Raw genomic sequence first — 26,587 nt, 5'->3', positions numbered from 1 at the left:
TAATTTCAACTTACCAATATAAACATCAATGTTATCAAGTCTCCCGTTGTAAGCTTGAATTAGTTTTTGCAATAGATCCGGGTTGTTCTCAAAAAGTTGAGGGTTGATCTCGTTAAAAGTTTTTATCTTCTTCAATCCAAAATATTCTCTGAAATAATTAGTACACGGTTAGTTAATATATATTCTATATCACTTGCAGATTTCACATTTTGTGTGTTTGGTTGATATTTGTATCTTACCTTGCAGTATTATAGTCTGGGAGTCCGTTATCTCGTCCACGCATAATGTTAAGAGCTCCGAGGTCTCTTCTAGAAAATTCCATCGGTCCGAACAGATTGTCACGAACATCGGAACAGAGTAGTGCGTCCTCTCTTTCTGATACTTGAGACGCCATTCCTAAGAGTACTTCTTCAATTGGCACTTGTGACATTACATCCTGAAAAAGACATGTTTATATTTTAATAGTGGGAATCGTTAAAATCTGCTTATGACAGAAATAATAATATGGATGATATTATTTTTTATTTTGTTGTATTCTTCATTGCTATCTTTTTAGAGGAAAGTATTAAAAAACCATTTTTGGGTGCTATTTAACTTCACTTAAGGATTGATTTACTGACATTTTTATTCCAAAATTGGACATTCTTGTCCAGTTTATTGTTAACTTTGATTGCGATTGCGACTAATGCAAATGGCATTATAATATCAACATCTTACTAACATTTCCATCCCACCAAGTCTGGCACAGTCTAATGGCGTCGTGTCCACCGGGAGCTCGTCCATATTTACAGTTTCTGTCCCTCAGTAGTATGGCGGGTGGTACCAGAGTATGGCCGAAGCGGAAGGCGGCCACTGCGAACGAGTGTGTCACTCCTGGCGCCACGTCCGCGCGGTAACCTTTGTAAGGCGGTAGAGGGACACCCAAAAATGCTGGCACGTATTCGTTCAGGATTATGTTCTAGAAAAATTAAATAGATTATCATGTTTAAGAGTTATTATTAACATAGTGCTGTTAGGGATCCCGCTATTCCCAAGGTCAATCAGACTATAGTCGATCTTACAGTCATTAAAACTGTTCAGTCATAACTTCAAGGCTAGAATCATGCCGGGAAATAGCAATAGGCTTGTCCCTGTAGCACTATAACACATCTGGCGAAAAGTGGACGTCACGTCCAACACTTGGTGCTACTACTATTTTGGAGAATATTACAACTACAAATCATACCTGTAAACTGGCAATAACAATTCTTCTTGCACGCTGGAACAGTTGTTCGTCACTCCACTCAGGATGCTGTCGGTGTACACGGGCTGCCACTACGTTGTGCCAGCGAAGCAGTAAGATACCAAACGTCACCATCGCTGGGTTCTGATTGGTACGTGGATCGCCCAATACTGGAGGAAAAAGAGTTATTAGAGTAGTAGAAGTAAGAATGCATGACCAAGCCTATAGTTACGACATCGCGGCTCTGGGGTATACTTACGAAATAGTCTTTCAGGGCTGAGCATCCTCATATAATGCGGTACGGGATTGTTGAACAGAGGCACTCGCTTCGTGTTGCGTAGGGGCATCCCTCCTTCACTCGCAAGGCTCCCGTTCTGTACATACAACGAAAATACGTTACTTCTTGCAGTTCTCTAGAAATAATATAGAGTTTGATCCTAAGTTTTTAGAAGGCTTTTTACTGCATCAGCACTTTTTCACTGCTGTGTTTTTATTAGCTTTATCATATTCTAATAAATTGTACATATACATTCTGTTACTGTATATAATATATTTAAGTGAACAAGAATTGTTCCGTATTTACAAGAAAGTTTATGGTTAGAGAAAATTGAGACTATCCATTCGTTTCAATTTTTTTTCTATTTTAACCTATTTCTCACACTTTCAATCGAGGTTTAAAATGAATAAACTATGAACGTCAATTAATCAATGAAGCTTGTAATATGTTCAATGTATGTACGTATGAGTTACATGACCTTTGGCACATAGACCTGCTCCGTGGCCCGTCGTCTGGTGAATGAAGAAACATGACTGATCGCGTACAAATACTTGTTTCAATTACATTTCACAATAAGATAAATTATTCAACGTTTAATGTTAATAGAAGGTACATTGCATTTAAATTATACACATATTCCAAATGGCATCTAAACGTATAACTTAGATCACATTAAAATTACTAAACTGAGAAAAGAAGTCAAAATTTTAGATGTATGATTTATTTTTAACAGAAATTATTCCAACACCTCGATTAAAAACCTTTACGTTTATGACCGTGATTAATACACAAGTTAATTTGGTTTTGTAATGTTAAAATTAGCTTCAAGACCGTTTACAATTACAATTTAATTTCGATCAATGAGAAGTTTCATGTACGCAGAAAGTACGGGCTGACATGTGAAAGTTAGAAAGGTTGTTTAGATGATATGAGGGTATGTAGTATAGGTATGTAGTTATAGGAAAGTACGTAAAGAGGCAGGCGTGGCTGCTGGGTGGCACCTGAAATGACCTCATTGCATTCACCCACGCCTCACTCGTACTGTACACGAAGCTGCCGTCGATCCACGAAGTCATTTGGTTTATCTGCAACAACATAAAATGTCATACATACGCCATATTCAGGGTCGAACACAACATGTTCGCATTTTTCGAAGTGTTTTGAGTCGTGTCTTTACTACTAATGCGTATCTGTATCATGTAATCAGGTCAAATATTTGTACTTTGTTAAAGAAACTCGGCTCAGTGCGACACAGATTAGTCGAAGCTATTTAAATTGATTGTTTTGGAGATGTATATTGACGTGCCCATAGAGTTAGGCATTCCTTGGTGCACTAAATACTTTGATGGCTTACACTTAAAATTCTTGAGCTGCATTCATTTAAAGTGTAGTGTAGAGAATTGACAGCTGAATAATGCAACAGGTATGGGGTTACTGCTAATTTATTCATCGGTGTGTTCTATGGTCGTACTTAAATAGCTCACGATTCGGAACAGGCTTACTTTGTAAGTAAATACCTATATCCTTATTGTGCAATTTCTACCGAATTAGATGTTTGCGATTACTTGTGCATGGCTGATCAAAGTAACTGCAATTAAATGCCAATTAACATTCCTATTGCGGCTTGTAGTTTTAAGGTAAGGTTCGCTCGTAGGGACATATTTGTAGGCTGGCACTGCATTCGTATGATGGGTGTATCTGGGTTATACTACCATTAAGTTTTATTGCCTGGAATTCGGCCTTCGATGAGCACGGTCCGGCGGAGGTTAGGCAGCGTTTACATTACACTTAAAAATGTGTGTTTTCGTAATTAGAACTGTGGTATGAAATTGCTTGAATAAAATGTTTGATTAAAATAAATGACGAGCATTCTGCTTTAGAGGCAAATAAATCAAATGGTGTTTTATAAACAATTTATCTATTAGACTTAGTTCACTTGTAATACTTGCAAACATTAATTAAGTGCACACTCGCCATTTATTTAAAGTCATATCTTTTAAATATATGTTACATGATTTCTACAGAGATTAATGCTTTCAGTCACTAATATTTTAATGTGCAACACCTTTAGGTTCTGGCAAATAAAACTAGTGAAGTGTAGGTGGACGTACTATAACGTAACGATGATGTAGTGATGAATAGCTACCGATTATCGCTACTGAATACTAATGGCATAACTGAACATACTGACGTCACCATTTCGGTACACCTTAGACGGGTTTTATGTGGCCATCGATACAGTATACTACTGTGTTACACTTAGTTCAAATTTCAATGAAATAGTGTGACCTCAGTGTTTAATGTATTTTATTTGTTAAATATAGGATCTTTATTAGTTTAGGTATTTTGTTCTTGATAGTAGAATTAATTCAAGTCATGATTAGGTTGGTTTTTTTTAACTTCAAGTTTTGGACTACAGGTAAAGGAAACACACTGTTACCTTAAGGAAAAGTATTCAAGATAATAAGTAAGTAAAGAATTTACTCATAATATTTGCTTACATACACCACCTGTAAGTAGTTACAACTGTTGACGTTTAAGCTTTGCCTAAAAAAAATGATCAAGCTATCTTCGTAAACACATTCATTAAATGCTGTCATGACACAAATTACTTAATCAGAGAATCCTAAAAAGGAAGATACCGTACCTCATTAACTTTAAATTTTATATTTTAAAATGCATGGATAAGCTTATATGGGAGGTAGGCTGGAACTATGGAATGCCATTAATTTTTTTGGCTTCAATACAAGTACTATACAAATTCAACGGTAGACAGTACTCTTTACAAGAAATTCTTATCTTATGTCGCTTGATAAAAGTTGGTTACCTGTTCTCTAGGACTGTTAGGACTCTGCCCCGTGTTCCGATCATATGCTGCTCTAAGAAACGGCATGTACTTGGCTCCATTACATTCTGGGTCATACATGTGGTCACATTTGTCCACCGGTATGCGATGGTGCTCGATAGGACAGCCCGACTCGGATGCCATTACAATCTCGCCGGTTACGACCTGGCCTGCAAAAAATCAATCAGATAAAGAAACGTCGATATATGCATTGGTTTTTTTGCTTTAAGTATTTGAATTCCTTTAGTCTAGAATTGGCATTAATGGTTTTGAAACAGTCTTTAAGATAGTCCTAGACACCTAGCGATATGCAAGGGTTGCACAATGGGGAATACCGAATTTAGTCTATTAATAAGAGCCGATGCCCCCCGCCCCTTCTACTAGTACGTACTGATGGTAACCATCGAGATTTGACCATCATACCATTTAGAGATTTTTTTGTATCAATAAAATAGGATGGTCTTACCAAAGAACGCCAATAATGCTGTCCTGTTGGCTAATGAAGGCAATCCATCTTGCCCTCTCATGAAGAGCTTGGATAATGTTCTGGCGCCGGGTCTATCGACGCCTGCCATCATGTAGACCCCATCAGCGTATGATGCTGGAGTCTTACGTGTGAGACGACTGCCTATGAACAAAGGGATGTGTTATTATTGCTGTAAAGGCACATCTACGTGGAACGACGACGACGACATCATCATCAACTCATCTATTTGTCTGCCTACCAATAAAATCATTACCTTGTCATTGAAAGGAATGAATTGATGTATGTATATTTTAAATCATTGTGCATTGAAGTAGTGAAGTAATTAAATTGATTTGATTTTATTCGTATAAAAAGGAGTAAATAACAATGGCATTGCACGCTATTTAATTTTATGAAGATCATCAAACAAGTAGGAAATTATATCGGCATATGAATAAAAGTAATAAATATTCTAATGCAATACTGGGTCATAAATTTAGTTTTTACTACCGTAGTTACTCTTAATAACGACGATTAACAATATTTTTAATGTGAGTAATAAAATAATAACTATTAACGTAGATTAATGCTATCAAAGTTGCTCTTTAAAATAGTTCTACATTGATTGTTGTATTTATTATCGCTGGTGTATTATGATTTTTGCTGTGACGCCGTTTGTAACGTTTTGTTTTAATAGAGAATCTCTAGATGTAATTCATAATTTTATTTAAATGATAAATGATATTTATTATTGCAAATAGGTTACAATGTAACTCTTTTACACGTCAAATTTCATTTGTGAATAATGAATAATATCCCATATTTACATTGTGCTATGTCAAATTTATCAAAATGAAAGTTGTTTACTGTAATTATCATAATTTAAACACTAAAGAGACATTAATGAATTTAAGACCTTTGATATAGAAGAAACGTAAGTGCATGTTTTTGACGAAAAAGGTACTATCGTTGAAGTTTGCGCCAGTTCGAGTTGTCTTTGAGTTATTTATTGCTTGTTTCATTGTAACTGTTTTATATAAATATGGAGCTACATAGCATACATACGTATTTGACACCAAGCCTTATTAATAATTGATACATATCCATTTGAAGCTCAGTGTTACCTACAGAGAAGAGCGTGATTAGTCGATATTTTACGACATAGTAATTTAATTCAGTACCTATTTATATAGTTGCGTACCTACATGAAATCCTGTATCCTACACGTGTACATAGAGTGGGTATATGGTAGTCTAGTCTCTAGTTGCACGTTAATTACTACATGAATTATTATTATAAACACGTAGTAGGGTAACAACAACTGTTATTGTTAACGGGTAAGTAAATTATTATACATTTTACAGAAAAAAATGACAACTATTAAGAATTTCAAGCAACAAGAGGCGTTTGGTATTATATCAATACTTAAATTTAATCTTAATCTTCTTTTCAGCACAATCATAGAATAGAAACAGCAAATACCTATTTAAAGAGTCTCCATCGTCGTTGTTCATACCAAAAAAATAATATAAAACCAAATTAAAGTCCAATAATACTTTAAAAGGTTAATTACCATAATATTTACAACAATAACAATAATGCTTACGTTAAATAACCAGTGATTACTTGGAAAGTAATACCGATTCAGTTTCAGACAATCGTGCATATTGGACCGAGTCATATCTATCAGAAGTGAATGTTCCGCTCACTCTCGTAAAATTGAAGCTCTCGGAGACTGTTCTGTGTTGGGTAATATCCTTTCTGTTATTCCTGAGTACAATCACTGGTGTTATATATGTTACTGTTTGACTACAATAGCTGGTTAATACAAACACATTTACCAGTTATTAACGTATAACAAATGAATTAACCAGTTCTAATAACAAGCTGTTACGAAAATATCATTTACTAGTTGTCGGTAATATTAGGTCCCATATAACATTGGCCGTACCCATTACTACAAATTTTATAGAATTACATATTTGAAAATCAGAACAAATTATTATTTTATTATTCTGTAGTTATGTTTTGACTCAAGCTTGCATTACAAATGACTGAATTTTTTTTGGGGATTTTTAAATGAAAAATAATTTTGTACATAAGGAAGACTAGAATTTTCCTCTACTACTTTGTTTTTGTCACCCTTCTGGTCTAACAAGGTCAAGTAAACTTGTTCCTTGTAATTGGATCACACAATGAAAAGTACCGAGAGATAATCTACCCATAGCTACAAATATGGTGATAATATGTTACACATGGTTACTTCAAATTTCCATACATGTTTATAAATGCGTTTACCATAATTGCTTAAAGACAAATTGTGTATTGTAAAAAAACAAAAGGTATTGATTTCTGGTTGATTGCGTTCAGAATAGTCAAAGATTCTACATGACACATTATTCTTTCATAACATAAATATTTGTGAAATTTACAGATAAATACATTTATTTAATGTTTATATTCATTTAAAAATATTGCACTTTTCATAGAATTTTACTTATACCAATATAATCCTCTAAAACCAAACATACATACAAAATTAGGATTGCGTCGGATATCTTACTCAGCTCAATATTTTACTTCGTTTTCGAATCATTTAGTCGTTGCATTAATCATTCTTAATTCAATATTTATTGGCTTTCCATAGTGGTTTTTACGTATTAAGGTTGAGTTCATACTTTATTTTTCCAAATATGGAAAAACGGCAAAACATTTACGAGAATGTCAATCTCGAATATGTTTTAAAAAGTAAGTCTTAAAATAAGAAAGAAAATCCTGTTTATGGGTACATCAACAGTATAAAAAGTATGGTCTTTCTGCATTTAATTATGCCTATTAAACATTTGCCTTTATTCAGTCGCGTGATTTTTAAACGAATGTAATTTTCCAAGAAATATGACTCAAATTCAAGCATGTCTTGTTTGACAGGTCATTGAAAACGACGATTTAATTTTTGCTCCAATTTATCGAAGCCTGTTTTATTTTGATTTACGATAAACACTCCGTTCTGTAGGTAGTAATTAATATTGTAGTTTTAAAACATTATATTTTTTATGATTTACGATTCCTATTGTCACGATCTGTACCATAATTATGAAGTCTGGCATAGTTTTTGTTTAGTTAAATATTTAAATAAAAACCATTGAATGAAGGGCGATGATCCCAATAATATTTTTAGTTCGATGTCTTGAAACAGACTTAAATAGACAGCATTTTCGAAAGCGTTGAATTTTACAAAAATACCAATATTTTATATGCAACAAAATTTGATTTTATTGATTGCTAAATGATTATGATTATGTCGAAAATATTAATTGGTATCAGTCTGATTGACGAACGAGTCATTAATAAATAAACAAACGTTTCTAACTTTCACATTACATTGAAGACAAAGCTAGTTGTTGTACATCGATAGAAATTTATAACATGTCAAAGCTACATTAGATATTAGCGACCATGACAGGACTAACGATGAAATGAGGCGTAAAATTAATTAGATTAAATTATTATGCGCATGTTAATCTTAATTAATTAAATTTATATTAGCTAGCTATAAGATTATTTACGTAGAAGTTAGACGGGTATGTAATTTGATTGATTGGGACAACTCTATTATATCTGGTTTTATATTACTTGCGTGTGTGTATAATAAGAGTTATTTGTCATACGTATGATGTAGAAGAGAAATTATAACTTGCTCTAATAAATAAAGTTAATGCATATCATAATACATTACCAATTAAATATTTATTCTTAGTTTCTATATATTTGTGATTAATTGTAATCGATTAAAAGTAGGTACCTATTACAAGGTTTTGGTAATGCATAATTGTACTTTTTTTAAACAGTTTTTTTCATATTCTCTGGTGTTTTTATGTTTGCCCATGTTCCACACAAAAGAAAAGAGAGTTTAATTAAAAATACTTTTTAAATATTTATTGGCATTTATTCCTTTAACTGTACATTAATCTTAAGTGCATTTATCGGTTGCAAAGATTTCTTTTCTTCTCATTTAATAGCCAAAGTATCAAAAAGCCTGAGGTTTGATTGTAGCATAAAATATAATCGTAAAATTAAAATCGCGTAAAGTTTATGTCATGATTGAAATTAATTTATGTAAACTTGCACATACTTTGTAATCGAAAGCATTTTAACTTGTTTTATATGGCGTCCATCGCCATTAATTTTATATGATTTGAATAGTAATGTGAGCCATTAAAACTTTCAACTTTGTCATAATATAGTTACCGAAGTGAAAAATATTATATGTAGTTGCGAATTGAATTATGGACTAGCAGTAACTCTTTGACTAACAGATTGACTAACATTTAATATTGATTAATAACACAAAATATACCTAGTACCCATACAATATTTTATACAACGATTGAGTTTTTATTTTATTTGAGACTTTAGTCTTTATAAGATAGATAAATAAAGGGGACTATTATAATACACTAGTTTGTCAATACGTCGAGTCACACTCACAAAAGGGATTTAAATACGCGCGTGACGCTAGATGGCGCAACTTTGTGACTACGAGTATTTGCATGAACCACGAATTAGGGACGAGAAGATTTTAACTCGTACTCAAATTACACACCAAGCCTTCATAAACTTTACTCATCATAGTCATTATCGATCGATTATTATATATCGATAGTCGATAATACAAATTGCTCACGATAAGATAATAACGTGGCTCGAGAGCGTTATTTGATTATGACTTTAAAAATCCTATAATCATCTTCGTGAATCATTTTCTTCATTTCTTTAACTTTTAATTTGAAATGTAAGTATTGGTATTTGTGTAATTTCTTTCGTACCTGCCCCTATAATTACTTGAAATAATGGTTCTTTACATTTGTGTGTCTTACGTAACAAATTACATACCGATATATGTTGCGATTACAAAAGAAAGCGTGAGAATTTCCTTTAAAAATGCAGTTTTGGAAGTTCTCAGATTCAGATTATTATAAAACAAGAATACTTCCAGGAAGCTTGTGTTTAAAACTTTAAAGTATCTGTGGTAGTATTAACAATTCAACTGAGAGAAAGTTATTCATACACTAGATATGTATCACTGTATGTATTACACAGGTATATAGACAGTGTAATATTCAAATTAATGAATAGATATACCTGTGGGGTCTAATAAAATAATAGCTTTTTTGAACAGGTCTAGCTTGTACGTAACATATACCTAAAACATTGATAGATTAACGATCTAATTTGATGTATTATCTTGCAATAGATAATTAATTTTAATTGAGAATGAAAGGCTATGTCTGGCTATCAATCTAAGATGTAGATTATGAGTACCTATGTTTCAGTGTGTCCTGTCGATAAACATCAGAGTTGTGAAATTTCGAATGATATATCAATTGAAATGTAACTATATCACATGAGGTGCGTTGCAGAGGGTCAAATAAGCGACAGATTAAAAATTAGATAGGTTTCAAACTTTCAATACACCGTTTCTTGGCTCTGCACTTACAGAGTTCAAATACCACATCATATAATTTAATAAATGGTAAGTTGTAGGAAGGAAAGTATAGTAGGAAACAATTTTCAGCGTCAATAAAAAAGATAAAATCAAGGCCTGATAATCGGAATACTTTTTATTTAAACTGAATTGAAATGGCTTCTAGGTTCATGTATGAAAATTGAAGTGTATCATTAAGTATATACTGTAAAATTACTATGATTTATTTACGTGTTAAAGTACAAGCCGCCAGTCTTAATAAATATTTTCCCTAATATATATACAGCGGTGTGTCCTGTCGTTATGCATTAGTTTCGCAAGATTGGATGACAAATTAATAATCTAAGGCCTCTACTGGGCCGTGATGTCTGTGTGTTAGTAGATTCACGAGTTGACCGCGTTACGCAAGAGGTCACAGCTATAGCTACTGAGTATCGTGACTATGCGGCCTCTTTTACAGTTTCAGTAGGTCAACCACAAATTCAAAATGTATTTGAAAGTTTGTAATTTTACTTTTAAACTACACTATCATGTTGGGCGATTAGCAGTAGAGCACCTTAGTTTAATTTGCAATTGTAGGTAAGTCTTGATTCTAATCCTTAGATCGGTCAGAATATTTAATAAGTTTCGATCAATCAAGAGTACGAAATAGTCCACAGAGATATATTTACCTATCTAGTCATGTATATAGGTATTCGTATCATAGATTATTACTTATAGATATTTATACATAGCCATGATATCTCTACACACGGATTTATTTTGGATACGAAGTACGAGTATTTGATTAATTCATCATCATTGAAATAATTGAAATCTTTAGACGGGTTGGTATTATTACAGCGTCAATAGTAGCGCTCATGGCACAAGTCACGACTTTAAGATGAGTCGATTAAATAGATCAATAAATATCGAGCTTGATGAGGTAATCTCACGTCTCCCTTCAGAGCAAGGTAGGTTAACATACCTAGAAGCCATAGTTATGTATAATGTAAGTCAGACTTATATTGATTTAGTTCAAAGATTGAACATTATTTCTTACAGCAATTAGATAAATGTCAATTTTAGTTATCTATATAATTAAACTTCATGCTTCATAGCCTACCAAAATAAAAAGCGTTAGCCTAAAAATCTGTCAATATTAGTAGGTAGATGTGTAGATAAATATACAAAATCATCTTTAAAACAAAAGTTATATTAAAAACAAATACCCATGACTCTTAACTTTAATACTACGCGCGTTGATATCTTTTGTTAGCGAGCTTTCAATACTACGCTCATTGTAAAAACATTACAATTTGTAATTCAAACGTTTTCATCATTTGTATTGAATTTAGAGGCAATTGTTATATTGAATGTAGGTAATGTATTAATACAATTCCAAACCGTATAATCAATAAATCCGTAGCAATAATAAATCTTACAAAATCCCCATTCAATGCTAAGTAAATTGAAAAGATAAAATCGCTGAGTTCAGAGTATTGATTCTTTACGTTGAATTGATTATGTATGGACGTGAATATGAAACAGTGGCTGGTAATTATAATTATACGTTAGACTGGCTATTTGATGGATGACTATAATCAAATTCAGTGGGCCACTGAGTTACTTATAAAGAAGAACAGATAATACCTATAAATCATTATTATTATATTTTTCTGAGCTAATTAAAGCGCAAATTGTGAGTCAATTTAAAGCTTACATTACAATATATTATAAAATCGATTTACATTTAAAAACCACACAAATACTGTTTTAATGTTTCATTTACAATTATGGTAATATTTCTTTTTGTGATTAATTAAGATGGTATTCGCTGCGCGTTTTCTTAGGAGTCATGTCTGCCTCTATATGGGAACTTTAATGAATCGAAATGTACCTCAGAAATTCGAATATTACAATATTTACTTATCTTTGGCATAAACATCCTTTTAATGGTATTTATTGCTTCCAAGACTTGTCATAACTTAATCTATAGCGCAACGGTCAATGTTATTCACCTGAGTGACTTTTAACTAATTTATCATCAACAGAATTTAGATACTACTTATAAAATATCTAAATAGTTTAGCTATAAATAATGTGTTTTGAAATTAATAACTGTAGATTATTTAATATCCGTTAAGTATAAGTTATTAATAATTCAATTCGCATTGGAAATATTATACCGTTATAGGATAGATTTGCCAAAATATAATTCTTGCCATATGCAGCTTGTTTCAAAAGGCAGTTGATAAATATTGAAGTCATACGCAAGAATAATGGCGCTCACCATTTACGTAATTCTGCTCCATTATTGACACACAAAAAATATAAAGTAGTTCCCACTCACATTGAAGTCAAGTTTCCATAAATTGTTTTATAAATATGATCATATCGAAAGTGGCTCAGGGACCACGAAACTGCTTCTGTCATCTGATAAACTGACATCCATGTTGGATAACAACAACGTGAAAAAAATTCAAACAAAACAATTTATCAAGAACTAGCTACTTCCGCGCGGTTTCACCCGCTCTGCTTGGCTCCTATTGGTCATAGCGTGATGTTTTATAGCCTATAGCCTTCTTCGATAAATGCACTATTCAATACTAAATGAATTATTCAATTCAGACCAGTATTTCTGGAGATTAGCGTACAAATAAACAAACTCTTCAGCTTTATAATATTAGTATAGATTTAAATGCTTTTAAATAAAGTAAAAATTAAAAAGTTTACGTTACGGTTTGGTTAGACTGGTAGGAAAGATTTCAGGCGTTTGTTTCTCTAGTTGCGTGTTCAATGTCCGTGTAATTGATAAATCATTTCAATGTTGTTCATAACGTTGCGTTTGTAATTGACATCGACCACAGAGGTTTGTTTAACATTTCGATTTATAAACTACTTACAATGCACGTACAAACATATGAGTCTACCTGAATACATGTCTAATGTATGTGTTCTGCCAAACTAACTTGACATATGTGAGTAGTTACATATGCAAATTTTAAATTGTTTGTCGATTGATTTGATTCGTATCAAAGCTATTGAGTGTTGAAATATAAATTGCGCGTTTAAAAAAGTATACTACTCAAAGGCTTATGATTACTCAGGACTTGGAAAAGATAAAAGCCTTATTTACTTGTAATAAACCAAGAACGTGCAACGACATCATAATATGCAATAACAACTATATTTATGGATGTTAATGTGTATAATGGACATAAATTGAGACATATACAGATATCTGTATTACTTAAATATTGGGTTAAAGGTTTAAACGTGGACTTATAAAAATGTTGAATGGAATACCGAGACAGAAGCGTATTGATTCATTAGCGGTTATTAAGAAAAGAAATACAGATGCGACAATACAAAACGGGTCGAGAAAGAGAGAATTATGGTGATTAATTCCAGTTATCAAGTTCCTTCATTTTTGTACACTGATTCATAAAATATTTCACACCATTAAAGACTTATAAATCGATTTTTGATTGATCTGAAAACATGACTAATTTACAAAAATACCCATAAGTGTATGCTAATGCAAATAATCGAATACAAATAAGAATTCAGAACACTAAAAGGAATTAAAGGTTGGCCCTACTTAATTATGACGGCAAATTAGCTATGTGGCTGAGAATTGAGATTAGAGCAAGGTTAATCCGATAAATCAAATATTAGCTATTTGATTTATCAAATCGAACTTGATTAACGTCAGTTCAAACAATGACAGCTGACAAAGAGGTTGAATATGACCGTGTGGATTACTTGATAGCGTGTTACGAAACCATTCGAGTTTCTTAAACGTTTTGATAAATAATGGTTTTGTATTACTCTTATGGGTAACAGTAGTTCGATCGTTTTACCTAAATTGTTGTAAGAGTTTTTTAAACACGTAAACCTGTACGGTGGAAATATGATCCAATGATTTCTCCCGATCTGGGTGAGCCGTGAGAGAGTATCAGACTCATACTGACTACAAACCACTCCAGTCCTACACCTGCTTAGAGCCGGAGCCCACTAACCCTTTTGGTTGTCCACAGTATCGGAACATACAACATCTAACATTTAGTTCTACGAAAGCGTAGGTTAAGGAAGAATAGTACTCCAGTCTCTTTGCTCTGACATAAAAGTTAAAAATAGTATACATTAATAATGAACAGCAGGACACTGGTGAATTAGTGACTGACATTTATCGATAAAAACGTTTACATTCGCAAAACTCTTAATTGGCTATAAACAAGATGCAAGAAAACGCAACAAAAAAACTGTGCCGTCTATCAACACTTCAAACGGATGATGTATATATTAGTCATGGTCTGATAATTTGATGCTTAGGGATATTCAACGTTCTTAGAATTATGTGGAATGAATGCTTCCTAACAATCCTTTTTCATATAATAAACGGACCATTTTAATTTCCTAGGTTAATAAAAAAACGTGCAACTTTTAGTTATGTTCCAACCTCTATGTTAGTCATCTGGAATATCATAAATAAAAGGTATTTTTTTACTACTTAAATAAGTATAATATTTTAAATAAGTATATATATTTCATAATTAGTATAAAATACTCACCAACGGATCCCCAGTCTGGGTAAGCTCTGTTGTTGAACCAGCCATCATACCGCTGCTTCTCGTAGTACACTTCTGGAAATGAAACAGAAATTAAGTTGCTGGTGATATTTTTGATGACACTAGTTACATATCGGTATAGAAAATTGTATTCAAAAGAATGGCTATCTAAAGTGTATTTCCAATTACGTATAAGTAACGAAGTAATGAAAATAAAACTTGATATACGTATATCAGTGCTATATAAAGGCCGTCTGTGTGAAACATGTGCTCGAGTAATTTCTTAATTAATTATAATCTGCCAAACATCGATGTAGGTGCTCACCAAACTCGTGCAATGAATAGAAGGAATTTTTATTAGTGGGCATAGTTAATTAACGCGTTAAGGCAGGTTCTAGTGCAGGTGACGGCAAATTATATTACTTTTCCATTATAAATTGACCTCTCATTGTACGAAAGGTTTATATAAAGCAAGGTTAACGTGTGCTGGGAAATTATGGGCTGTTTTGCGGTTGTGTGTAGGTATAGAGTTTTTGTAGATTTGTATGAGCGTGCCAGTTGCGTGCTCGAGCGTTCCTATCGAGGCCTTGCTCTGTCCGCTGTAACCGAGATGCATCGCAATGAGCTCCTCGTTACGCATTTATTAAGTTCAAAAGTTCTTAAGTACACTTTAATTTATGTACTGGCAGAACACTATTTAATTTAAATAGTTTGGAGCGCCCTACGTTAAACAGTGTCTCGTAGCTGTCATCATGATAATAGTAATAAAGATTTTGGTTGGAGTTACTTAATTTTTAATCACTGAATTTTAAGTTTGTTGCAAACTAATGAAGATATCAAATGAAATATTAAGTTTATTTTTATCACTTGTTTCTATCAATTAATATTTTATAAACATGTATAACAGTGAGTGAGGCAACTCCTGGACCATGTACTTAGAAAATATTTTAACAAGAATGATAGAATCATCTAATAAATTAGCTAATAGACTTGATTGCTGGCAATTTAGTAATTAACAATGTAATTGCCCTTATTTACGATCAATATATCACTATTTAAGAGATGTGGCCCTTGAAGTTATATATAAATCGTGCTAATAACTCTTTGATGTTTCAATGTACCTTCCATTACCAGCTGGCTTATAAATTACCTATTTGAAGCTGTTGATTGCTAAAGATCTGATATAATTTGGTTTGAAATACAATTCAGTATGCTGCTTCTAACTTTGTCTATTTAAAACTAAAATATCTACCTATTTATTTTTACATTGCTTTGTAGTAGCTGTTAAGATTCATTTTAACTTAAAATTAAAAAGTGAGTTGTTGATGTTTTGTTAAGGTTAGGACTCTGAATTAAATCAGCCTAATATTAATTTAATTTAAAGTCAATAGTACTTTTATATATTCATAAACTGTTCAATAATATTGAAAGGCTTTTATAAATGATTGCAAGTAGGCACAATAAATTACTGCAAGTTGTCACATGGGGACACATTATCGCATTAAATCTAGAGCTTGGCCGCGAGGACATGCCAACATCACACCTACGAGACATTTGGAAAATTTATGGGTAATCCGCTCACATGACGCAACCAGCTATTGAATAGGACTAAGTATTTATATCTTGCAAGATCCGTTATGGCAGTTTGAATGAGGAAGGCAAAATTTGTTTATAGTAATATTCTAGAATTTGCAAAAATTGAGTGATTTTGTAAGAATTATGCAAAAAAAATGTTTTGCTGTTGATAAGGGTTTGAAACTCTAATTAGTAGGTACTTATATACAATTATACACATATGCAATTATGCAATACACATTAACTTGTAAATAGGTATCAGTTATTCTATGGGTATCATCGTATCATGTACCTCATAGGGAGTGAGCCTATTAACTAGCATTTAATGCCTTCATGTCTTTAAACACTCAGATATTATTACAGATAACTATTTATTTCTCATTTATCCGCCAGATAAATCCAACTTAAAGTTAAATTAAACTGATAAAGTTGTCAAAGTAACGATCGAGATTGTTTACGATACAAGTCTGAAGTAAATCAAGGCTTTTAACAATAGTTACCTTAACATAAAATATTAATCATACAACAGTGTATGTATTTAATAATTGCATTTAGAAACGGATATAGGTACACAACGCTTGTTGCTGGGACACCTGTGCGTACGCATTTTTTACTACATGCATGTTTCATGAGTAATTATGGTCGCAATAATCGATTGAAAAATTGCTATAAAATGTCAAGTGAATAACTATGATATTACATTAGTATTACGACATGACATAGTTTACTATGTGCTAATAATTCATCTTAGTTTGTATTATATGATATAGTGATTATAGAGTTGGGGCCACATTAGAAAAAATAATAATATGTCTGCCTCTATCACTATGCCACCTGCGGTGTATGTTTCTATGTTGCAAGCTATACATTAGACTTAGCCTGATATATTAGGCCTCTCATTATCATAATTTGTACTAGTATTAACACAAATTGGAAATCTTTGGCGCTGACATTTGTATTAATGACTCGAGTACAATTTGAGTCAGTTGTTAGATTATACGGTTACTCACTATATGTCGTAATAAAAGAAACAAGTTGGTTCAAATTGGGTTTGTCAAGTGACTTTAAAGTTTTACCTTGTGTGTGTAATGTAAATAAATAAATGGACGCTGACGAAACTGACGATCTATGACAAAGAAACATCAATATTTGAACACAGCAGTAGACATACATACTCGAGTCACCCAATAATCACAAACTTTGAACCCAGCCGAGTGTCAAGTAGCCATATTTACGAATGGAGAACAGAAACACGAGGTTTTGAGTATCCTGGGTTGGGCATAGTGTTATGTTATCGATTTCTAAATTCTGCGGTATGACTGTCACGGAATGTACATAAAATTAGGCTCCATTTAAGAATGAGATTGTAAACTATATCGTACCGAGGCTATGTAACAGTTTTAGTTGAGAACTCAACTTTTGAGACGAAACCTTAGGTTTTCTTCTCGTCCGGATATCGATACATCTCGGAACTCTTGCCCAATAATTGTGGTTGCGGTTAAAATCACTAGACCAATGAGGCCGTATACTTTGTGGTTTAGAGCCGGCTTAGTTAATGCACGCATAAATAATTAATGAAGTGTATCAAGTCTCAATAAACAGTTAATAAACTACTTTAATACAGGTGTGTGACTTGTTTCAAGCCACTAGAGGCTCATATTCATGAGGAGCTAGGAGAAACTCGAGTCGTCAGTAGCATCGTGACAATCGCCGCGTCGTGTGTCGCGAAATGCTCCTCATGAATATGAGCCTCTAGCATGGCTTGAAACTAGTCTTTTCAAAACAGCACGTATTTATTTTTTATGATATCGAATGCAGTGCTTATTAGTTTACACATTGTAACATACGTTATTTGTATTGAGCAATAATCAGAACAGCTATCTTTTAAAAAGAAAAGATTTAAGAAGTATGATAGATTTATTCAGGAACAGACTTGCTACACCAGTTTTACTTTACACACTTCATTTTTACTTGTGTGGTCTACAATAAAATTAGCATTACATTATTTGACTTTCGACTATAATAGAAGCAAGTCTGTCAGCACAATAATTAGATAGGCAGTGGGCGTGACACGAGAGAGATCTCTATTTGTACTCGCAGTTGTTCTAGTTTCGTAATATGTATCGGGAATGCGGCGTCACAATCACATACAACATGTCGTCAATGTCATGTTGAAAGATTGGGAGAGAGTACAAGTGCGGACAGGGGCTGGTAAGTACGTAGTTTGTTTTAAACCGGTTATGTACACACGGCTTTAAATTCGGTTACACAAATCCAATTTGTCTTGGTCTCGCTTTGTATGGTCTTTCCGCACATTTCACGGTCAGTTTATACTAGTTTTGTATAGCTTGATCTGTAGCCGTATGTGCTATTGATCAGATCAAATATCGAGTGACGGTATTACCTTTATTGGCATCGTCAAACAAAATTGATTTTATCGCGGTTTGACGTTTTTGATGTGATTGATTACCTGTTGACGGATTTAGATTGTTCTAGTTTTATGAATGGCTTTTGTTATGCAAGAATTTTTATTCAGTCTTTTAAGCAGCTGATAAAGTATTTTTTTGTGTCACCAGAACTTGCTAAACTTAATCTTAATTGTCATTAATGTAGGAATCTAACAAGAACACGAACTTTTGATTTTAAAGTCGTGGTTGTTTTATCAGTTACCAAAATATTTATGTATTTATAGCAAATCCCATGTGTGTCTCAATAAATATGTTGTTCTTAAACGAAACACATGAAATAAGGTCTCTATTTTATTTACATAATGTTAGATATATTTGAAGTTAATATTCGTAGCTACCAACTAGTCTAGTTAGTCTTGACTGTCAGAGATAAGTGGGTTAGTTAGAGTATATGCATATAAACATTTATATTTATTAGTTCAAATTGCATAAACGAGGCAATTACAAATTGTACTAATTGGATAAAATTAATTTAGTGTTCTGATTTAGTATTTTAAGTGTATCATTTTAAATTTACTGCTTTGTTTGTTTGTAGTAGCACGATTATAGAATTGAAATACACAGGAGTCTTATGAAAGAAGAGCAACTAAATTTGATACTCTTTGAGGAAAAAGGTTTAAAATGTTATTTGTAGGATGGTGTAAATTTTGCACTAATATTAAGTCTTTTTGCAAAGGAACTCTTTCTAATTTTTAGAAGAATGAAATATATGCTATGTATGTATATACTCTGAGCTTAGTTTAAACATCAGTTTTATTACAATACTGTCCGTGATGTATTTAGTCTCGTGTTAAGATAATCGTGTACAAAAAACCGTGACTGAATTGTCTTCAAGAATCTTATTTGGATATATGCACGAGAGAATGTGCTCACACAGAATAGATACTTTGATTCGGTATGTAACCATTATTTTTTCTTTATTCGAGGAGTGGTAGACCCATGAAACAAAACGGTTAATCTTATTATGTGAACATATTATTATATGTATATTACAATACTATATTATAATTGTATCTACTTTGAATACAGAGACGGTCTGATGATGACGATGATGATAGCTTTCAACTTTCGCTTTCTCAAGTAAAATTCTGTATTGTTTCGGTACAGTTTGCTCACGATCTAAGTAAATATTTATTGAAATAAATAATCTGAGGTGTTATTTAATGTCATTTTGAAGTACAAAAGCAAACAATCAAAGATACAACATTTACGACACAGCTCAATACATTTTCAAACAAAACACAGTAAGCGGTGTTTGTTTGTACTGTCCGTAGCGTATAATCGGTAATTAGCATAATTATAATTTAATTACCCGATGTACACAGCTTTTTTGTACCAAGTAATATACCCGCTTATATACTTGTATCAGGCCATTAACGCTTAATGGTTCTGCTAAGTGATATTGGGATAAAAACGAACAATTTGCAATTCGTGATGACCGTAGACACAGGTTCCGCTTGTACATAAAAAGTAAATCCGGTACCTGACTACATTATTAATGTAATGGTTACATATATGCCCTGTTTTTGCATTAATAAAACTTTTTACAATAAAATGAGATCATAGAACATCTGATCATCACAATAAGCTTTTTGCAACAGACTGTAGATAATTGGTATAACACGTTAACAGCTTTGTTTGATAAATCTGTAATTGTGTCGGTACCTATAGTAAAGTTTGGTACAAAAAAATATACTGAAGTGTTACTATGTAAAAGATTGTAATAACGATATAGGTACCTCTTATTTTAAGAAGGTGAGCAGAGTTAGTTGCTTCTGTTTAAAAGAGTAACGAATAGGGTTTCTTGCTCGTTCTTCTCCATTCGAAATTACATTTTGGAACGAGCACCTAGCTTCACTGGCAGACAAACAAACTTTAATTAAAATAACTGATTTTGACTTTGACTGTCAAAATATACAATTTAATTCTAAAAAGACAACGTAAAATAATTCTTAATAATCTACGATAAGAGAATTTTAAGCTTAAGATGTTAAAGCTCAATGTTAAACAGCGATTATGTTTTTGTTTACATACCGGTCAAGTGATGCGCGCAATGCTTATAACTATTAACACTACTGTAACCAGGAAGTAAGTAATCCATCTATTAAATAATATTATAATCAGCAGCAAGTATGAGCAAATACTGAATAATGGCACTAATAACTTGTACAATTAACATTTCATATATTTATTGACATTTACGACGGAATGCTGGTTTACTGTGCTCATTACAAGCATGTGATGAGTCCATTTACATAGTCCCGCAACCATTCCGCAATTATACAGAGTCATTATGTTTTATGTCACTTGTTACAAAACAAGTGCTGTTTATTTATTGTTTATTTATTACATATTATGCTCTTCAACGATGTTCCGCCTATACAAGAACAAGAACACGCCTACATTATATCATTGTATCTATTTTTGCACATATTGTAAATTTGACAAGACAGAATAATTTATCTAGATTTGCTTCGAACCTAATGAACTGATCTTTTTTCCTCATACCGTAATAGGAATTCTAAGCTTCTTGTTACAAGTTTTGAATAGAAAAATATGCATAAAAACAAACGTGTTAATACCTAATGAACATAATGATATTCGTCGAAGTCAAATGATTTAAGGTAGTTGAGTTTGTCGTAATGTAATGTGGCTACAGACGGATGATCACAGATTGCATTCAACTTCTTGCGTACATAAGTATGGAAAATACACGTCGATTGTGTATGTGCGTGGTTTCCATGGTCAAATACATGATTAACGCCATGGCCATAAATCAAAAAAGGATACACAGTATTACGACGGCTGTTGTTTTCGCTCAGAAGAGACAGATGTGTTGTATTCCTACTTATCTTGTTATTATTGCAAGTAATTGGTAAATCCGTACTGAATTCATAGAAGTTCAGACTTTTTGCTCCTATAGAGGATTACGGAATCGAAAAAACCAATGATAGAAATTGAATTAATTCAGTAGAATTTAATTGATGACATATACAATTCCTTACTAGGAATTCAACTTATCGTACTTGTCATCACTTGAAAAACAAATAGAATAGTCGAGGAAAAGGATTGGGTTATCACGAGTTTGAATTTGGCTCAGCCGCTGAGCGTGAAATCCATATTGAGTCTACAATACAAATGTTAAGTTTTTGTCGGGAAATCCTCACACTCAATACTCAAGTACCTATTGTACATAGAAAATTGGTGAATGAGTTGGATTCATTCATGACTATTTGGATGGTACAGTCATAGGCTTTTTTATGCCTCAAAATCATGGTTAAACCCTTTACGTGATTTACTTGCGTGGAAATCATCTTCATTAGTGAATAATGAGTTAATAGTAAACGGGAAACTGTTGGAGCGTGCTTTGTAGTGATTATCTGAATAGCGGTTGTTGACGGAGGAGTTACGTTAGTAAGTGGCCTTCAGCTTTCACTATCGCGACATGTAGACGACGAAGCGACGCGCGCTGCATTCGCACGGCCCGCCATGTGTGCACGCCCGGCACGGTTTACGTGATCTTGCTTTAATTTATACTGCTTCATCTTCCACTGATATACATCGTTATTCTATGAGAATTACGTCTAAGTACATATAACGGAGACGGATAATTTTTGAATCTTTAATCAAAAATGAAATGGGCGAAGAAATAATGATTTTATACCAACACATTTATCTAAAGCTCGTAGAAATCAATACGTTTGCCCTCCACAACTTAAATCATTTGTCACAATCAATCGCGATCAACATTGACAATTAATAAAAAAGTAGTCCAATAAATAAACAAGTAAATATAAATCCTTTGTGTAGGAAGTTAGTAATTAATTATTATTACTTGTAACACTAGTGTGTGCAATGACATTTAAATGTCAAAAATTGTCCCGGAATTAAACTGTGATGTCTGCATTAGTAATTGAGTCCGGTATGATTTATCGTTTACTGATATCCATGTTGTAAAGTTGTAATGTAAATGTTTTATGTCCTTTCTCTTTTAAGTATAATCCATTTTGTTATAATGCTTTTGTTTAACGTTATTAAGACAAATAAAATATTACCTAATTATCAATATTATAATTATGAAAAGGTGTAATAAGAAATTATTCCTGTTAAGTCCAGCTTATTTATATTAAAGTTCAAGCATCAAATATTGTTTGATGGAGCATTAGATTTTTATTTTAATATTTATGGCGTAGGATTAATGTCTGTCCTTCTAATGTGACCATATCAATTATACGCATACATACATGTAAATCAGTATGTTTAAAATCGTATTATTTATTACACAACAATTTGTAACTTTAAGTCCAAACTCGAAGAGAATTATGAAGTTAACAATTTCCTTGCAATAAACTACTATAGGTATTTATGTATGTACTAACATATATTTAAGAGTAATTTCATTCTTTAATATTACCGGATACATACTCGCAATGTTGAAGGAAGCCGTAATACACTTAAAACATTATATTATCTATTTTATAGCAAATTACTTGAAATTATTAGACTTTAGTTTTTGTTTTATGTTTCTAACATTTCAGATTCGTGAGCATAATTCAAAATATTTGATATTTAAAAGGAAGGATGAGTTTTTTTCGTGTTAAAATTAAAAGCATTAGTGTTAAGATTATAATAGTATGTGTGTGGAGTTTTTTACGCAAGTTCAGTGTGAGTCAAGGGCCGTAGCTGCAATTATCAAATTATATCTTACGTCACACCGCTAGCCTTAACCTTACCACGTGAAGGATTCGAAAGCGTTTTTTAATTGTTTTCATAATAATATTTTTGATTAAATACTGTTATTTAGGAAATATATTTTTATGTTGTTTTTTGTTAATGATTGAACTATTTCTTTTAGCTATAGATAACTGAAAGGGATGTCTTCAGTTTTAGTTCCTTTTTAAAAATTGCCGAACGAATTTATATGAATTACATTTTAAATAAACGTATTGTAACTCAAAATAATGTATGTTTATTTGTTATATAACGTTTATAACTTAGACGAGTCAGTCGAACTTTCACGTTTTAATTTACCTGATTTCCAAAATTCTAAAGTATCTAACATTAACATGTCGATATTTTCAAGTATTACAACTTTACGATTCTCAATTTCGATACTCTGACTCATTCGGCGAAAGTAAAATGAAATAATTTGAAACTTTGTTACGTTATGATGACAATTCATATATTCTGACGACAATTTGAAATTATTTGATATTTTTGTTATGTTATATTATCGAAAGCAATCTTCTGTATGTATTAAACCAAGTTGGGTAGTTTAATAAAGAATATTTAATGGAAGTTGAGTTCTTAGTTTCAAGCCAGAAACATCTTCAAAGACAATTCAATTTTCCACATTAGACCGAAACAGGTTTGATAATTGATAATTCTATTTAACCTTGACCCATAGGAAGCGGAAGTGCAGTCAAGGTCACGGGGAAATGTTTGGCGGGTATCGTGACTTAGCGGCGCACGCGTCGAAAATGTCAAGATCTCAACGTCACTACAATCAGTTCAAGCTCTAATGATCGTGATATGATACGCTTTAAGCTTTTAAGGAAGGTATTGTGTAGGTGGCGCAGGTTGTACGATATACATCCGTGTGAATGACTGGCTCGTTGATCTAAGAGTTGTAAAGACGACTGCGGATTTCAAAGTCTCGGAGGTGGTTTTAAGAAAAGAGTTATTTGTGTAATTTTGTAAAAATGTACTTTTAGAAGACTGAAGTTGAAATTCAGAGCTGTTTGTAAAATGTAGGTGCAGTATTAAATTAAAGTAGTCTTCAATTGTATTAGTAATTTTAAATTATAAATTTAAGATGTCATCATCACAAACACCAAAGACAAACTATTTTTTATTGTGACTAAAAACCAAAATTTGACAGACAAATAAAGGAATTTACTAACAAGTGAGCATGTCAAATCTTTCTATTGTCAACCAATTGACGTTACTTGAAGCCTTTTCCAAGAACATCGTTTGCATTTCCTGTTTTGGTTAGAGAATACAATACAATCAGGAAACTGACCAAATAAGACATGCTTGCTATAGGTATGCGAAATGCAAATAAATATCTTAAATGACACTTTTTTCTTTGTCTGATTTCCTTCAATTTGATTGATGATGATTTGTCAATTACACCTAATGTTGTCAAGTAACTTCATACAAGTTTATTATTTGGTTTGCACGAAGCTTACTAAATATAAGTTTTTAAACTGACATGGTAACTAATAATCATTAGAACTGAGAAACTCATAGACATAAAAAACATGGTAAATATCCCGTCTCAAGTTCTAATAATAGCTTACTAAATAGTCGTACTCTTCTAAATAAAGAAGATTTCATATTTCTCGCTTCACTAAATGGAACCCTTTGACCTCAAGTTCAGCAGTCGTGATTTCGACCGCTATTCCAATGAGGTAGTTGATTGTTTATTGTATCTAAGCAGCATAAGTCATAATCCGTGATTCATAAGTACGCCACAGGGCATCGCGCACGATTGTTGTGAAATGCATTTCAAGGATATTTTACTAAGAGATCATTGCATCGGCTTATCGATCGTTTTCCTTGATCAATAGGATGTAATTTATACTATGGTTATGAGTAGAAAGGGAGTTAATGTATCATGCGTTGTATATAAGTAATGGAATAACAGGTATAGGTACTATTGCTGAGTTTTGTATTATATTTTATAGAGAAAAAATTGTAAATTCTAGGAAACCATTTAACATAAATCACTCTTCTATTTTTATAAACATACTGAATGTCTTTTCGCAAACGAAAAATATTATTTGTTATTTATTGTATTTTTCCCAATCATTGCTTCGTTCAGTCACAACGTGAACAGTTCTATGTAAATCCTGCCCACATAATCTGAACGTTCTCAATAAAGTACACCAGCTCGTAATCACAATTCGTGACCGACTCACACGCGGGATGTACTTGGTGACAATAAACACATAGTAACCAGTACACATCCTTGTTGTAAAGATAACCTGAGTAATATACCACCGGATTTAAAAGTGTATAGCAATATATATCCTGGGTATTTACCTGAAGGACTAAAATACTTTGTTCATGCATAAATCAAGTTGCCAAGTCCGTGTATGCTGGCGTATTTTACACATCCGCCTGTTGTGTCGTTTTGCAATAATATTATCATTTACTTTGCGAACTGGAATCAATTAATGTTTACGTAAATCTACGTAATCAGATTACGGAACTAATAAAGTTATTAGATTATGTAGATATGGAGATAATGCAAAACTATAAATAGTCTATTTAAGTGTTTTTGAGGTTGATAAAATGCTGTGTGATACTGATAGTTTAAGGTATGTGACGTGTATAACTTATACATATTATGTATATTCGTAGTGCAAATTAGACGTAGCTCGATCGGCTGCCAATTTTCTAAGCGCTTAGAATATTGTAATAGGCACAACGTAAATGCCATAGAAATTTAAAATATGTTTGCCATCATTGAACTAAAACCATAGGACAAATGGAAAATATATTATTGCACATACTTAAGATATTAAGAAGGCCGAAATATGATAAACACAGCCATAAATTAGCATACGTGTGATATACATAATAAAATAAATTCCAATTATTTTTCAAGGTTCTAAACCAAATACTAGAATTGCATTGAATACATTAATTTGATGCTATTTGTGTACTGCTTAGAATGCATTATTTGCTT

At 32.4% G+C, this 26,587-nt stretch overlaps 1 protein-coding gene across 3 annotated transcripts in view; it reads right to left on the bottom strand.

Moving 5' to 3' along the window:
- Window positions 1-26,587, bottom strand: part of LOC118269141 (dual oxidase) — a 47,534-nt gene that overhangs the window by 9,873 nt on the left and 11,074 nt on the right. The window contains exons 3-11 of one of the 3 annotated variants that reach the window (XM_050703280.1): window positions 14,852-14,923; window positions 4,811-4,972; window positions 4,327-4,514; window positions 2,501-2,584; window positions 1,482-1,596; window positions 1,226-1,392; window positions 722-958; window positions 240-436; window positions 15-148 (exon numbers count right to left, since the gene is read on the bottom strand). In XM_050703280.1, the coding sequence (XP_050559237.1) occupies window positions 15-148; window positions 240-436; window positions 722-958; window positions 1,226-1,392; window positions 1,482-1,596; window positions 2,501-2,584; window positions 4,327-4,514; window positions 4,811-4,972; window positions 14,852-14,923 (1,356 nt within the window). Of the gene's footprint in view, window positions 1-14; window positions 149-239; window positions 437-721; window positions 959-1,225; window positions 1,393-1,481; window positions 1,597-2,468; window positions 2,585-4,326; window positions 4,515-4,810; window positions 4,973-14,851; window positions 14,924-26,587 lie in introns of those variants that run through there. The other 2 variants (XM_035584076.2, XM_035584077.2) reach the window with 2 other exon arrangements.

The sequence above is a fragment of the Spodoptera frugiperda genome, chromosome 2, assembly GCF_023101765.2.
Source record: "Spodoptera frugiperda isolate SF20-4 chromosome 2, AGI-APGP_CSIRO_Sfru_2.0, whole genome shotgun sequence".
In the NCBI taxonomy this organism is placed as follows: domain Eukaryota; kingdom Metazoa; phylum Arthropoda; class Insecta; order Lepidoptera; family Noctuidae; genus Spodoptera; species Spodoptera frugiperda.
The sequence above is the reverse complement of the archived record's forward strand: the minus strand, read 5'-3'. Positions and strand labels throughout refer to the sequence as shown.